We start from the raw sequence: 13942 nt of genomic DNA, 5'->3' as shown, positions 1-13942 counted from the left end.
GCTGGCAGCACCACAGCCCCCCCAGATCCCACCCTGCTATACCCCGGCCCTTCACAGGAGCCTTTTCCAGCTGGAATGACAGGGAATAATTCTTTATTTCCATACTGAAACTAAGTAACTGCTTACAAAACTGCACAGTCCTCCCTTCTCTCCCTCCTTCCCACACATCCCGGCCTCAAACTTCCAGCAGCACCGGGATTGGGATTTTTTTGTCAAACCAGTTACAAGCACAAAACAATCTAAAGGCAGAAAACACACAGAATTGGGAAAAAAACTAAACAATAAATTCATGAAGTACGGGGAAGGCAATGTCCGACTTCCCTTGCGCCAACAGCTACAACAGGGGAGCTTGATAATCCCACCTTGATATTCCCACCCACCTCCCACCCTGAATCCCATAAAATCCCAGCTTCCAGGGCTACAGGCTGTAGAACTTGAGGCTCCGATCCATGCCTGTGGAAGCGATGAACTTGGCATGGTGGCCAAAGGCCACTCCTGTGGTCAGACCACTGTGCTCTGGGGACGGAAAACAATCCATGGTCACAATTCCGAGTGGATTTGTCCCATTCCCACCCCAGCCACTTCTATGATGCCACAATCCCTCACCTGTGAAGTGGAGGATCTCTGTCCACTGCTTGCAGATGTAGATCTGGACATCGGTCCCGCCCAGCGCCAGATAGGTCCCACTCTGGTCGAAAATCAGCGATTTCACCTGTGGAGAACAATCACAAGGCATTGAAAAAGCTCCAAATGGCTTTTTTGGGATGCCACAACCCCTGGAGCAGAGAGACCGTGGGGGCAAAAAGGGACATCACACACCTCGAAGTTGTTATCCAGCTGCAACGTCTTGAAGTTCTTGAGCTTCCTCAAATCCCAGAGCTTGACCGAGGAGTCGTCGGCTGCCGTGGCCAGGTAGTATCCGTTCTCGGAAAAGGCGATGCTGGTGATGGGGCCGGAATGTCCCGGGAAGTTGGCCACATTGGTGCGTTCCTGGGGACAAGGGGGTCAGAGGGAATCAGCACTGGGATGTGGCATCGTTCCCAACCGACCTGCGTGGTCATGGCGTCACCAGCAGCTGCTCTGGAGCTGGAATCTTGGGATTTTTAGAGAAACTTCCAAAAACATTCCTCAAAGTCCTGCTCCTTGGACTGATACCCGAACCAAGCTCAGATCCCCCGAAACGCCTGTTCCCACACATTCCCATCAGCCCTTACCTTCAGATCCCAGATCTTGATTTGGGAATCCATCGTTCCTGTCCCAAAAATGAGCCCATCCGGGTGGAACTGGGCACAGGTGAGAGCTGCAGAGACAGCGGGAGAATCAGACCCCTGGGGAAGACTCAGAGGGCTGGGAAGACTCCCAGAGGGCTGGAGAGACTCAGAGGGTTGGGAAGATACAGGGAGCTGGGAGTATTCTGAGAGTTGAGAACACTCAAGAAGGTTGATGAAGTTGGAAGGGTTGGGAAGACTCAGGAAGATTGGGAATGCTACTAAGACCCCTCCAAAGGAGTTCCCATAAACTCCAGGAGCCAAGGGATGTCAATGGGAATATGGGGATCATCAACTCCAAGGCTTACCACATCCAGAGCTCTCATCCGTCACCTTGGTGAGGACACGGCCCGTCTGGATATCTGAGAAAGCCCAGTACTGGGAGAGAGGAAGAGCATTGGACATGGAAAGGGTGGGAAGCAAAGGTGGGATCTGTGGGATGGGGAGGGATTCACCTGGTCATCCGAGGAGCTGAGCAGGTAATCACCCGTGGCGTGGAGGCTGAGCCCAGTCACAGAGCCCTCGTGGGCACGGACCACCTGGACACAGGAGGCATTGGGAACGGACCAGATACGGATGGTGGCGTCGGGAGAAGCCGAGAACACCAACTCCTATGCAAGGACAACACCAGAAGGTTCACACAGGAAGAATTCACCTCTCCAAGACCTCCCAGCAGGAGATTCCATCAGAGGAGGGTCCTGATATCCAGATTTGAGGCATCCTGGAAGTGAGGGAAGAGCCAGACACACCTGGGATGGGTGGAAGACGACGCTGGTGACTTTCTTGGTGTGGCCCTTGAGCGTGGCCAGGATCTGCTCCGAGCTCTTGTCGAACACGATGACGTTTTTGTCAGCTCCACCTGGAAAGCCAAGCAGGAAGCGCTGGGATGGGAGTGTGAGGCCAACCACCTCCAAATCCACCTGCCTTATGTCCCAAAAACACAGAGAAAGAGCCCCACTCCCAGGTGGGAAATCCCCAGGAAAGCCCTCTTACCAGTAAGGATCTTGTTGGTGTCAGAAGGACACAGATCCAAGGCAAGAATTCCTGGGATGCTGGCACTGTGCAGCCCCTGTGTGAGGGAGGAGAAACCCAAATTAATGCCACAAGCAGCGAAACACTCCCAGACGGAATCAAGAAGCAATTCCCAGCTCCACGTGGGAGTTTCCCAGTCCTTTCCCATCCCAGCACTCACCACGTGTGAGGCCACCTGCCGGTACTTGCTGAGCTCCTCCGGCTTCACCAGCTCCTCCGGGACTGTCTTGCCCCTCTGGAAAAAACAGGGACAAAGATCAGCCTTTGCTGGAGCATGGCATATCCTACCTCCCTCAAAATCCTTGGATAAGGCCACTCACCTTCTTACGCTCCGTGGTCAGCACCGTCGCCTTGTCTTGGAGCTGGAAAACAAGAGGAGGGTGGGCACAGACTGGGAATTCTGTGCTGGGAAGATGGGAACACATGGAACACTGCCCTTACCTTCTGGATGATCTCTGGGGTCATTCCCGCCAGCTCTCCCAGATCCATGGCCTCGCCAGCGCCCTGCGTGGCACAGAGAGAAGGGACATGCAGAGAGGGAATGTGGGCGCAGTGAGTGGGAAAAGAGCTGGGAATGAGCAGGAAAAGGGCCGGGATGGGGAGCAGGGACTCACGGCCACGTTGGGCTGCGCTGACGGCACCGCCTGGGGAACGATGAGCCCGGCCTGAGGCTTCAGCGTGGCCAGAGCTGCAAAAACACAAATTTAAAGGAAAACCGGGATAAAGCACTTCCCAGAGCCCCTTCCCAGGAATATCCCGTGTCAGTATCACCTTCTCTGGCAGCGGTGACCTCCTTGGTGAGGCGGGCGATGACCCTGCAGGCAGCATCGTGCTGGTACAGGGCGTGGGACAGCTCCTGGCGCGTGGTCTGCAGCTGCTGCCGCAGCGTGAAGCTGTGCAGCATCACGGCATCCTGCCGGGAAGCGCTGGAGTCAGCCAGGGAATGTTGGGAGCCCAGCCCCGGCAGTGCCCCCGGCACTCACCCACTCGTCCTGCAGGGCTTTCAGGATGGCCGGGATGCTGGTGGCCGAGGGGGGCTTGGGGCGGATCGGGTGGGCGACTGGAAGAGAGACAGACACGTTATCCCTGTCCTCAAGATGCCTATGGATCCCCGCACTCCCATGCCTTGCCTTTCCCATTTCACCATCCCTCCTCTGCCCCTCTCTTTCCCAGCCTCCACAGCCCGGTCTGGCGTCTCACCCCAGCTCAGCAAACCCCACTCCCGCCCCCGGGAGAAGCGTTTCCGTGCCCGCTCCCGCTCCCGGTACCTTTGATGTCGATGAGCTGCTCCTCGGACAGCGGCTGGTTGTTGACAGGATCGGTGCCGTTCTCCGCGATGTATTTCTCGATCAGCCGCCGCTCGTACACGTGGTTGGACACCGGCGACACACACGGGTGCTCCGGGACCTCGTTGGAGACTGCGGCGGAAAGGGAACGATAGGGTGGGACGGGAACGTGGGTTTGGGAACCCCCCACCCGGCGATCCCCCGGTGAGCCCGGCTGTCCCCGCCCCGAAACCCGGGATCTCCCATTCGGTAATGCATCCCTCCCGCCGCAGCCGCTCTCTCTCCGCACTCACTGGAGCAGATGAGCGCCATGGCGGAGGCCGGGCGGTCGCGGCGCTCCGGTTACGGCCCCGCTGCCCTTCCGAGGCTCTTTCCGGTTCTCCTTTCCGGTCCGGAGATCCGGTTCCGGTTCCGGTTGGCGCGCGCGGCCCCCGCGCCGCTCCCGAGCGCTCACGCGGGCGCCGCCACCGCCGCCGCCGGAACCGGAAGCGCTCCCGGCATCCCCCGCGCTCCCCCCCGCCGGCGGGAACGACGCTTCCCGGCGTGCACCGCGCCCCGCCGTCCGCCTCCGGCTGTTGCCATGGCGATCACGTTCCCGGCATGCATCGCGGCGGTCCCGGGGACTACAGCTCCCGGCGTGCCCCGCGACGGAGCCGAGGGAAGCCCCGGTGAGGGGGGGTCGGGGGGACCCCGGGATGGGGGGTGAAATTCGGGGAGAATGGGGGGAAATTGGGGGGAAATCGGGGAAAAGTGGAAGGAAAATGAGTGGGGGGGAGCTCCAGGGGGGGATAGGCGGGGTGAGGGAGCCGCGGTGGGGGTTCCTTGGGAGATCCCGGGGGGACTGGGGGGATCCTGAGGGGTGGGGGACAGTGGGAGGTGGGTACAGAGGGGCCTGGGGGAGATCCTGGGGAGATCAGAGGCATCCTGGAGACCGCGGAAATCTGGGTGGGGTGTGCACAGAGGGCTTTGGGGATCCAGTGGGCACTGGGGAAATCCAGAGAAGACTCGGGAGATTTTGGGGATTGTGAAAGGTGGAGGGCCCTGGCGGGGGGTGGGCACAGGGGGATCAGGGGTTCCAGGGGAATGGAGGGAACTGGGTGGGGCAGGGCACACTGGAATTGGGGAGATCCTGGGGGGATTGGAGAGAAGTGTAGGACGCGGGGGGTCTTGGGGAGGGCAGTGGCGACTGTGTCCTATCCCGGAGCACCCCGCTCCCTACTTCGGGAAGGGGTGCCCCCCCTTCCCAGCCAGGCCCGGTGCCCTTGGCTGTGTCCCGCTGACTCTCGTCTGTCCCAAAAATAGCCGGGACACCCAGGCCTGTGCTGAGGGAGAGTTTGGAACTGGGCTGTGGGGTCTCCACCCTCCTCTCCTGCTGGGGGGACCCCAAAACCAGCAAGGGGACCCCAAAGCCAGCAGGATTTTCTCCCCCCAGCACCCCCACCTCTCCCTTTCCCCACAGATCCCAGTTTCCACTATGGGGAGTGCCGTGGGGCATTGGGCCCTGCTGGCCCTGCTGCTGTGGATCCCATTCCTCATGGGATCCGCCGGGGACGGAGCCAAGGATGGCCAGGAGGGATTCCAGGGACATGCCACCACGTCTGATGACATGCTGCTCCGTCTGGGAAAATCCACTTGGGACACCCTGGAAAACTGGGTGGGACCCCAGCCCCTGCGGATGGTGGCGGAGGTGGGATCCTGATTCCCAAACCGTCCCTAGAGTTCCTCGTGCAGGGACATGGGGGTCTACACCCTGTTTTCCCACTCCTTTATCCCCATCTTTCCCCGCAGAGCCTCTCCACCACCCTCTGGATTGTTTCCTCTGGGATCTCGGCAGCCTTGACCACACTCTGTGGTGTCCTGGGGGATCTCCTGGCTGCTTCCAGCATCAATGGTGAGTGGATTCACCCTGTGGGATGGCTCTGGCCCCCATTCCTGGTGCATCCCCCATCGCTGACTCCCAGATCCCATTCCCAGGCCACCGGCTGGTCCGAGCAGCAGCACTGGCTCCCAGAGAAGTCCAGCGGGTGCTTCTGTGGGCAGTGGCCGCCCTGGTGGGATCCTGGGTGCTATCCCGGCTTCAAAGGCTGCTGCTCCCGCTGCTCCGTGGGATGAAGCTTTTCTTTTTCCTTGGAGCCTTCCTGCATGTGGCTGCTTCCCAGGAGAGGCCCACGGTGCAGGCAGGAATGCTGCTGGGTCTGTGGGTGCTCTATAGCCTCGTGGGCAGCCTGGTGCCATCCTCGGATTCCAGCAGCCGGCTGGATGCAGCCGTGCGGAGCCTGGAGTGGAAGGTGGAGGAGCTGCGGCGGCGCCAGAAGTTCGGGGGGCCCCGGAACCGGGAGGATTGAGCCCCCCTAAAGCATCCCCAAAGCTTGGCTCTGTTATCCCAAGCATGTGTCCCCCTGCTCTGCTGAGCCCCCCACGCCCCCTCCTCTGCTTCCCAGTTCTCCCAGGGGTCCTGGGAACCCCCTATCCCTCTGGGAGCACCCCAAAATTGGGGGTTTGCCACACATGCCACAAGTGCCTTCACCCCAAAACCCCCCACGAGCCCTGAATGTGGGAGAAGAGCTCCCATATTCCCTGCTTGCCAGGGATGTTGTCCAAGCCCAGCCGGCTTGGGGTGCAGAGGGAATCCCATGCCCCATCCTGAGGGCTCTGCTTATTTTAGGGTCCCTCAACTGTCAGGTTTTGGGTTTTAAGCTGCTTTTTAAACGGTTTTGATAACGTGGTTTGGAATAAAGACGGATTTATCCGGCCTGACCCTGCTGCTTTCCCATGGGAACGGGGTCAGGCTCAGAACCGGCCCTCCCAGTGCATTTGGGGTTGGGAAGGGAGGAGGAGGAGAAGGAGGGTGGTTTATCCATGCCAGGATCCCACTGCCCTCCAGCTGTTCCTATTGTGCTTCCTGCTCACTCTGTGCCCCTGGACATGGATGTCCTTGTCCTTCCCATGTCCCCAGTATCCCTAGTGGAACAAGGAAAGATGGATGGCAGTTGGGAGAAGAATTCCCGCTCTCCTGCCCTGCTCCGGGGGTCTCTGTGGGGCCTGGGGTGGGGATGGGAATGGGATGAGGAGCAGGGATTGGGATGGGGATGAGGAAGAGGATGATTGGAGCAGAGATGGGGATGGGTTGTGGGATGAGGATGAGAATGGGGAGCAGGGCGGGGAATGGGGAGCAGGATGGGGTGCAGGGCTGGGAATGGGGGGTGGGATGGGATGTGGCTCGGACTGTGGAGCAGGAGCCGGAACACCGGGCACGGCCGGACTTTAGGACCCGGCGGGACGAGGCGGCGCCGGTGCCGGTCCCGCCCCGGCCCCATTGTCTGGGCGCGGGGGCGGAGGGACGGGAGGCACCGGCGGAGCGACGGGAGGCACCGGCGGCACCGGCACCGACGGCACCGGCGGACGGACCGAGCCCCTCGGCCATGGCCCCGGCGCCCCGGCTGGCGCTGCTGGCCGCCGCCCTGCTCTGCGCCCCGGGTAAGTGGGAACGGCACCGGGAATGGCATCAGAAACGGCAGCTGGCAGCGGGAATGGCACCGGGCACCGGCATCGACCCCGCTCTGCACCCTTCCCGCCTGCCTGCCGCGATCCGCTCCCCCGTGCTCCCGCAACCCGGGTCGATTCTCCCCTTTCCCCACATTCGGGGTCCCTCCGTTCCGCCGGGATCCCGGGAGCCGGGGCGACCTCACTCCCTCCTCCTCCTCCTTCCCCGCGTTCCCCGGGATCCGCGTCCCCCATTCCGCGGGGATCCGTGCCCCCTCCACCGCCTGGGATCCCGAGGGGGTCACCCGGGAAACGTGGGATCCGCTGGGATATCAAGGGGGGAATCTCCTCCCAGTCCCCACGGGAACCCGCCGCCCGAGGGACTCCCCTTCCCTCCGGATCCCGGGATCTGCCTCGCCTCTCTCCCCACACACCTGATCGCCCAGGTGTGATCGATTCCCGGCTGTAAGGAAGCCCTGCCGGGAATCCAGGTGGGATCTGCTCCCTGTGATGAGGGATCCCTTTGATCAGGACCCTGAGCCTTGATCCCCCCCTGAAGGACACGGTTCCAACCCTCTCCCCGGCAGGGAACAGCTGGGACTGGGGGAACCGAGTGGCCCCGCAGTCTTGATGCAGGGATGGGATAACCCTGGGATGGGGCAACCATGACAGGGGTGACCTCAGAACGTGGTGGCCCAGGCAAGGGGTCACGCTACATGCTGCCACAAAGGTGGGCACAAAGACCCCCACTTGCCACCCCTGTGTACCCCACTCCCACTGTGTCCCCGCGGGATGTGGCACATCTTTGTCCTTGCAGTGAGGGGTGACGGGGAGCCCCCAGATCCCGTGTTCCTGCCAGTGGAGCTGGAGGTCCTTGGGGTGCCCGAGTCCTTCCGGCTGCAGAGGGTGGATCAGGACGTGGCCCCCAACTCTTCCCTGCACACCCGCTCTGAGACATTCCTGCTGCTTCGTGCCGGATCCCAGCCCCTGGTCCAGGCCACCTACCCCCCGTTCAGCATCCGCCAGGTAACCGGGGCTCCTCTGTCCCCTGGGCCACCCCAGGGGGTCCCAGCTCCCACCACCATCCTGGTGTCCTTACAGGAGGTGCCCCTGGAGAGCCCCTCCAGCTCAGCAGCTTGGGCCATCCGTGCCGTGTCCCTGGAGAGCTCTGTGTCCCCTGCTGAGCCCATGGCCCGTGTCCTCTTCCATCTGCATGGGCCCGACTGGATGCCTGGGAAGCAGGATCACACCAGGACCCGGGATCACCCCAAGGACTGGGACCACCCTGGGGTCTGGGATCACCCTGAGGTCCAGGGCCACCCTGGGGGTCACGGTCACCCCAGGGACTGGGATCATCCCAGGGAGCAGGACCACCCTGGGGTCCAGCATCACCCTAGGAACTGGGATCACCCTGGAGATCATGACCACCCCAGGGATCAGGACCACCCTGAGCAGCAGGACCACCATGAAGTCTGGCATCACCCCAAGGACCAGGATCAGCTCAAGGACCGGCACCACCCTGGAATCCGGGACCACCCCAAGGACCAGGACCACCGTCAGCAGCAGGACCACCCTGGGAATTGGGATTCTTCAAGGGATTGGGATCACTCCAGAGCTCAGGATCTCCCCTGTGTCACCCTCCACGCTCACCACCGTGGGCGGGTGGCCCGGGGGACATGTCGCCTGCAGGTCAGTGCCATCTTAGGGACCCTGGGAACCCACAGCTCCCCCCCAGCCTAATCCCAGGCTCCCCTCTCCCCTCCAGGCCCCACTGGGCGTGTGCGTGGTGGAACTGGAGATCCCTCCACGCTGGTTCTCCCTGGGATCCCTCCATTCCCACCGGAGCCGCCGGCGGGATTCCGACCACTTGGAGCATCCAGAGCGCCCAGCACCAGCTGAGCTGCGCTATAGTGTGGGGGAGTGCGGAGGTCGGGAGCAGGAGGCTCCCAGATTCCTGGGAATGCTGGAGCTGCGGGCAGGAGAGCCAGAACGGCGGCAGGAGGTGCGGCTGGACGAGAAGGTGCTGCTGCGTGTCCCCAATGTCCCCCTGCGGCCTGGGCAGCGCTTCACGGCCACCATTGCCCTGCACCACAACTTCACCGCTGACAGCCTGACCCTGAGGTGAGAGCAGGGACAATGGGGACAGTGTGGGACCCTGCATGGCACTATGTGAAAGTGTGTGGCAGTGTATGACACACTGTGACAGTTAGTGGCACTGTGTGACAGTCTGTGACATTGTGTGGCATTTTGTGGCAGTATGTGATACTATGTGACAATGTTTGACACCATGTGCACTGAGTGACATTTTGTGACAGTGTGACTGTGACACTGTGTGACACCATCTGATACCAGCTGACAGGATCTGATAATGTGTGACAGTGTGTGACATTTAGTGGCAGTGAGTGACACCATCTGATACCATTCTGACAGTGAGTGACACTGTGTGATTGTGAGTGACACTGTGGGACACAGTCTGACACCACCTGACGCTGGGTGACATTGTGTGATTCTGTGGACACTGTGGGCATTGTGTGACACTGCCTGACACCCTTTGTGTGACTGTGAATGACACTGTGTGACACCTTTTGACACCATCTGACACAGTGTGACACGGTGTGTCCCTGCAGGATCAAGGCCAAGAAGGGCCTGCAGGTGGTCTCCGCCCGCCCCACAATTCCCAGCACCTGGAGCGTGCACCTGGAGCATTCCCGCGGTCCCAAGCACTCCACGGCCGTGGTGACATGCCGGCGGCTCGGGGACATCCCTGTCATCCCTGACATCTCCAGGTAGGGAATATCCCAATACCCCCATCCTGGTGGGAATTTTGCGTTGTTCCACCCTGATCCTGGTGCGGTGCCGCAGGGTGTCTGAGCCGGCCGCGTTCCTGCACCTGGATGTGGCGGTGGAAAACGGGACGGGGGGACTGGCGCCGGCGCGGCCCCTCACCTGGCAGGTGGAGTATCCTGGCCAGGATCCCGAGGCGCAGAAGGACAAACTGGTCTGGGAAATCCAGGTGTCGGAGCGGGATGTCCGTGCCCTCGTCCCGCTGGTGCAGGTGGGTGCCCCCCATCCCATTCCAGCCCTCCATCCCATGGGAAGCACCCCCTCATCCCACTGCGCTTCCAGGAGCTGGAGATCCTGAACACGGCGCCGCTGACCGGGATCCCCCGCGTTATCCCGGTGAAACTGGTGACTGTGGAAGCAGGGGGCGGAGTGTCCGAGCTCACAGATCCTGTAGGATGTGAATCCGCTGACAAGCAGGTCCTGCAGGTGAGTCCTGCTATCCCCTTGTTATCCTGCCTCACCCTGGGAGATTCCCATGGAATTCCATGTGCCCTCGCAGGTGTCGGATTCCTGCGACCTGGTTTTTGTGGGGGGCAAGGAGAGCCGAGGGGCACGGGGGGCCCGCGTGGATTTCTGGGTGCGCCGGCTGCGGGCAGAGCTGAGCTTCTCCGTCTGGGCTCCGCTGCTCCCGCTCCGTGTCCAGCTGGGAGATCCCATCCTGGAGCACCTCCGTGGCTGGAGACTTCCTGGGGGGCCTGACAGGTGAGGCCTACAGAATGGGATGGTGGGAAAAGGGGGAGATGGGAATGGGGCTGAGACCTGACACGTGGGGAGGCATCAGTGAGCCCCCAACACACTCCTGTGTCCCGGGATTCTCATCACCCTGTCATGGAATCCCTGTCACCCTGTCCTACAATCCCTGTTCCCCTGCCCCTGGTAACCTCATCCTGGGACTCTTGTCACCCTGTCCCCTGTCCCCAGTGCCGTGGTGGAGTCCGAGGACGCCGCAGAGGAGCCAGAGCGGCGGGCGCGGGGCTGCCGGCCGCAGTTCCAGCGCACGGGGCTCCGTGTCCTGGCGCACTTTGTGGCCCACCCCCTGGATGGTGGCCGGCACCTGTCCTACCTGCCTGGCCCTGAGTGGCTCCTGGATGTCACCCACCTGGTGGCTGCCCGGACCCGTGTCCAGGACCCCCGTGTAGCATCACTGGAAGCAGGGGCCGTGGTGGTGGGCCGGGAGCCTGGAGTCACCTCTGTGGAGGTAAACAGGGGTTGTCTGTGGGGAATTTGAGGGATCCTGGGGAGATTTGGGGGTGTGGGAAGCTTGCAGGGATGGAGCTTTGGGGCTGGAAATGATCCCAGTGGATGCTGGCCAGGATACAGGGGGGGAGGGAACTGAGGCGTTGGAGGGACTGGCAGAGGATGGGAAGAGGAAACAGAGGCTGTGAGGAATGTTGGGGGACTCACAAGCTGCTTCCAGGTGCGCTCCCCGCTCTCTGACTCCATCCTGGGAGAGCAGACGCTGGTGGTTTCTGAGGAGAAGGTGGCGGTGACAGAGCTCCATGCCCAGGTGGTGGCTGGGCTCTCCTTATCCCTGCGGACACAGCCGGATCATCCTGGTGTGGTCATGGCCACTGCCCAGGGGACACCCACACTACGGGCCCTCAAGCAGGTGAGATGGGTGGGAGGGGCACCCCAGTCTCCCCAGTGTCCCCCAAACCTCTGCCATCCCTCTTGTCATCCCACCAGGAAGCAACACTGTCCATCTGGTTGTCCTTCTCCGACCGCACGCTGGCCCCGCTGGAGCTCTATGGGTGGCACGACGTGGCCTTGACCGTGACGTCCCTCGACCGCTCTGTTGCCACCATCACGGGGTCCCCTGGGGTCCCCACTGCCCACCCATGGGTGGTGGCCGAGGGCCCAGGCCGGGGGGACCTGCTCCAGCTCAGTCTGCACCCCCCGGATCCATGTCGGCGTGGCCGGCACCGCGCGGCTGCCCTGGCCACCGGCACAGCCTGGCTCGAGGTGGGGGTCCCCTCTCCCGGGACCCCCCGGCCCTTCCCACGGGCTGAGGGCGCCATGTCCGGGGAAGCGGTGACCGTGGGACGGAGGGACCCCGCGGGTGTGGGGCCAGCAGCCACCAAGCTCCAGGGGTCTTCTTCGGAGGAGGATGAGGAGGAAGGCTACGGACACAACCGTGCCGGCATGGAAGAGGAGGAGGAAGAGGAGGAGGAGATGGTGAAGGCTCCGGAGCGGGTGACTGACCTGGAAATTGGGATGTACGTGCTCCTGGGAGTCTTCTGCCTTGCCATCTTCATCTTCCTCGTCAACTGCATCTTCTTCGTGCTCCGGTACCAGCAGAAGGAGCTGCCCGAGCCAGGCGGGGCCCCCTCAGCGCCACAACCCCACAACTGGGTCTGGCTGGGCACCGACCAGGAAGAGCTGAGCCGGCAGCTGGACCGGCAGCAGCTGGACCGGCCACAGCTGGATCGCCGGCAGCCGGATCCCCCGGCATCCCCGGGCCCCGCCTGTGGCTGCGGGGGCCCCCCGGGCTCCGGTGAGGGCGGGGCTCCCCCCGGCTCCCCGGGCCCGGGAACGCCGCAGCCCCGCAAGGAGGGATCGGCTCCGGGGGGCGGCCGCAGGAAGCGGGTGGAGTTTGTCACCTTCGCCCCCCCGCGCGTCCCCGAGGAGCCCCCCCCGGCCGCCCCCCACGTCCAGTCCATCCTGGTGGCCAGCGAGGACGACATCCGCTGGGTGTGCGAGGACATGGGGCTGCGGGATCCCGAGGAGCTCCGGAGCTACATGGAGAGGATCCGCGGCAGCTCCTGACCCCGAGGGGGCGACTCCCGGACCCCTCAATTCCCGGGCAAGCCAGTAAGGGCCCGACCTCCTCCCCATGCCGTGCTGGGGGGACACCGACCCCCCCTTCCCAACGGGATGTGCCGGGGACCACTGGTGGCCTCCTGGGACCACCCCGAGGTGCCCACAGAGGGTGAGGGGGGAGTCTCCCAGCCCTGTCCTTACGAGGGCTGGATCCCGGCGCCACCGGGGAGGAATTTGGGATGCTCTTACTGCTTTGGGTCTCATTGCGACATGGTGTTCATAGTGGTGATGATGATGGTGGTGATGATTCCTGTGGTCTGATCCCGGGGAGGATCCTGTATCCCCCCCACCTTCACCCCGGCCACACATCCGTTTTGTACACATTTTCTATCGGGAATGCCCGGGAAGGGGCTGCCAGGGGCTGGTATTTATGGAAAATTTTTAATTCTGACGTTGTTACAAAAATAAAGTATTTAAAAAAAAAAAAATTGGGATTCACCTCTGTGCTATCTCCTCTGATCCTAACACAGGGTCTCACCCTGCCCCCATGGCAGTGCCAGGCTCCTGGGAATGCGCACATGTCCTTGACCTTGGCTCCACGTGGGAGCTGGTCACGGGATTGGATCCAGGGCTGGGCCTGGCCGTGGCCCAGCTGGGGTCACCTTGGGATAAGGGATTTCCTTCCTCCCTCTTCTGCCATCCTCCTCCTCCACCTTTCCAATCCAAACACCAGCCTAGTACTGCATGTCCTCCCCATGGTCGATCCCCAACATTCCCAAATGTCCCCTCAGCACCTCCCTTTATTTAGGAGTGGCATGGGGAATCCCACTCTTCCAGCTTCCCCTAAGTCCCAGCAATCCCAGGACACCCTGGGTAACAGCAGGAGATCCCCCACCCCATCACCCTGCTCCCAGCTTCACCAGACTTCCCAAACCCCTGCTGAGATGGGGTGACTGGAGTCCTGGCCCCCCATCCCAGTATCCTGGGTCCCCAGGTGTTCAGCTGGATCCCAGCCCTCACCCATGCTGGGGATCAACATCTCCTGCGATGCCACACCTCCTACCCATGGAAATTCCGGCCTTACCCCTCACCTAATATTCCTGGAGGGTCCTGGGGTGATCCTGCATGTGCTAGAAGATGCTCGGGATGTGGAGCTGCAGGTAACATTGACTCCAAAATCCAGGGTGAAGAGGGGAACTCCTGGTTCTTCATCAGCCCACAGATGTCCCACAGCTCAGGAGACCCCGAGTCCCCTGCGTGCCACCACCC

General features: G+C 62.1%; 3 protein-coding genes across 3 annotated transcripts; 2 read left to right on the top strand and 1 right to left on the bottom strand.

Moving 5' to 3' along the window:
• Positions 1-76: 76 nt before the first annotated feature.
• PRPF19 (pre-mRNA processing factor 19) lies at positions 77-4031 on the bottom strand. The gene is made up of 16 exons (XM_058834976.1): positions 3880-4031; positions 3569-3718; positions 3284-3360; positions 3072-3213; positions 2915-2988; positions 2742-2804; positions 2621-2662; positions 2461-2535; positions 2262-2337; positions 2018-2127; positions 1724-1879; positions 1577-1646; positions 1215-1300; positions 820-990; positions 607-712; positions 77-516 (listed from the first exon to the last, which is right to left on the bottom strand). The coding sequence occupies exons 1-16, from the start codon at positions 3896-3898 to the stop codon at positions 419-421; spliced, it is 1515 nt and encodes a 504-aa protein (XP_058690959.1). The 5' UTR covers positions 3899-4031; the 3' UTR covers positions 77-418.
• A 135-nt stretch (positions 4032-4166) lies between these two features.
• On the top strand, positions 4167-6343 carry TMEM109 (transmembrane protein 109). The gene is made up of 4 exons (XM_058835030.1): positions 4167-4254; positions 5053-5273; positions 5375-5477; positions 5561-6343. The coding sequence occupies exons 1-4, from the start codon at positions 4167-4169 to the stop codon at positions 5929-5931; spliced, it is 783 nt and encodes a 260-aa protein (XP_058691013.1). The 3' UTR covers positions 5932-6343.
• A 543-nt stretch (positions 6344-6886) lies between these two features.
• TMEM132A (transmembrane protein 132A) lies at positions 6887-13155 on the top strand. Its single transcript, XM_058864261.1, has 11 exons — positions 6887-7063; positions 7887-8095; positions 8171-8758; positions 8835-9190; positions 9697-9855; positions 9932-10124; positions 10196-10339; positions 10413-10615; positions 10835-11111; positions 11331-11522; positions 11600-13155. The coding sequence occupies exons 1-11, from the start codon at positions 7009-7011 to the stop codon at positions 12677-12679; spliced, it is 3456 nt and encodes a 1151-aa protein (XP_058720244.1). The 5' UTR covers positions 6887-7008; the 3' UTR covers positions 12680-13155.
• Positions 13156-13942: the final 787 nt, after the last annotated feature.

This window comes from Poecile atricapillus, chromosome 1, assembly GCF_030490865.1.
Source record: "Poecile atricapillus isolate bPoeAtr1 chromosome 1, bPoeAtr1.hap1, whole genome shotgun sequence".
Taxonomy (NCBI): domain Eukaryota; kingdom Metazoa; phylum Chordata; class Aves; order Passeriformes; family Paridae; genus Poecile; species Poecile atricapillus.
The sequence above is the reverse complement of the archived record's forward strand: the minus strand, read 5'-3'. Positions and strand labels throughout refer to the sequence as shown.

What these genes read in the sequence shown, in the direction of transcription:
- TMEM109 (XM_058835030.1), top strand. Translation starts at nt 4,167, where the DNA reads ATGGCGATCACGTTCCCGGCATGCATCGCGGCGGTCCCGGGGACTACA. An exon ending in CGGAGCCGAGGGAAGCCCCG is followed by an intron (nt 4,255 to 5,052) that starts GTGAGGGGGGGT and finishes CACAGATCCCAG; the next exon opens with TTTCCACTATGGGGAGTGCC. An exon ending in GGCTGCTTCCAGCATCAATG is followed by an intron (nt 5,478 to 5,560) that starts GTGAGTGGATTC and finishes TCCCATTCCCAG; the next exon opens with GCCACCGGCTGGTCCGAGCA.
- TMEM132A (XM_058864261.1), top strand. Translation starts at nt 7,009, where the DNA reads ATGGCCCCGGCGCCCCGGCTGGCGCTGCTGGCCGCCGCCCTGCTCTGC. An exon ending in GTCATCCCTGACATCTCCAG is followed by an intron (nt 9,856 to 9,931) that starts GTAGGGAATATC and finishes GCGGTGCCGCAG; the next exon opens with GGTGTCTGAGCCGGCCGCGT. An exon ending in CTGGAGTCACCTCTGTGGAG is followed by an intron (nt 11,112 to 11,330) that starts GTAAACAGGGGT and finishes AGCTGCTTCCAG; the next exon opens with GTGCGCTCCCCGCTCTCTGA.
- PRPF19 (XM_058834976.1), bottom strand. An exon ending in CACCAACAAGATCCTTACTG is followed by an intron (nt 2,128 to 2,261) that starts GTAAGAGGGCTT and finishes TTGGCTTTCCAG; the next exon opens with GTGGAGCTGACAAAAACGTC. An exon ending in GGATGAGAGCTCTGGATGTG is followed by an intron (nt 1,301 to 1,576) that starts GTAAGCCTTGGA and finishes CTGTCTCTGCAG; the next exon opens with CTCTCACCTGTGCCCAGTTC.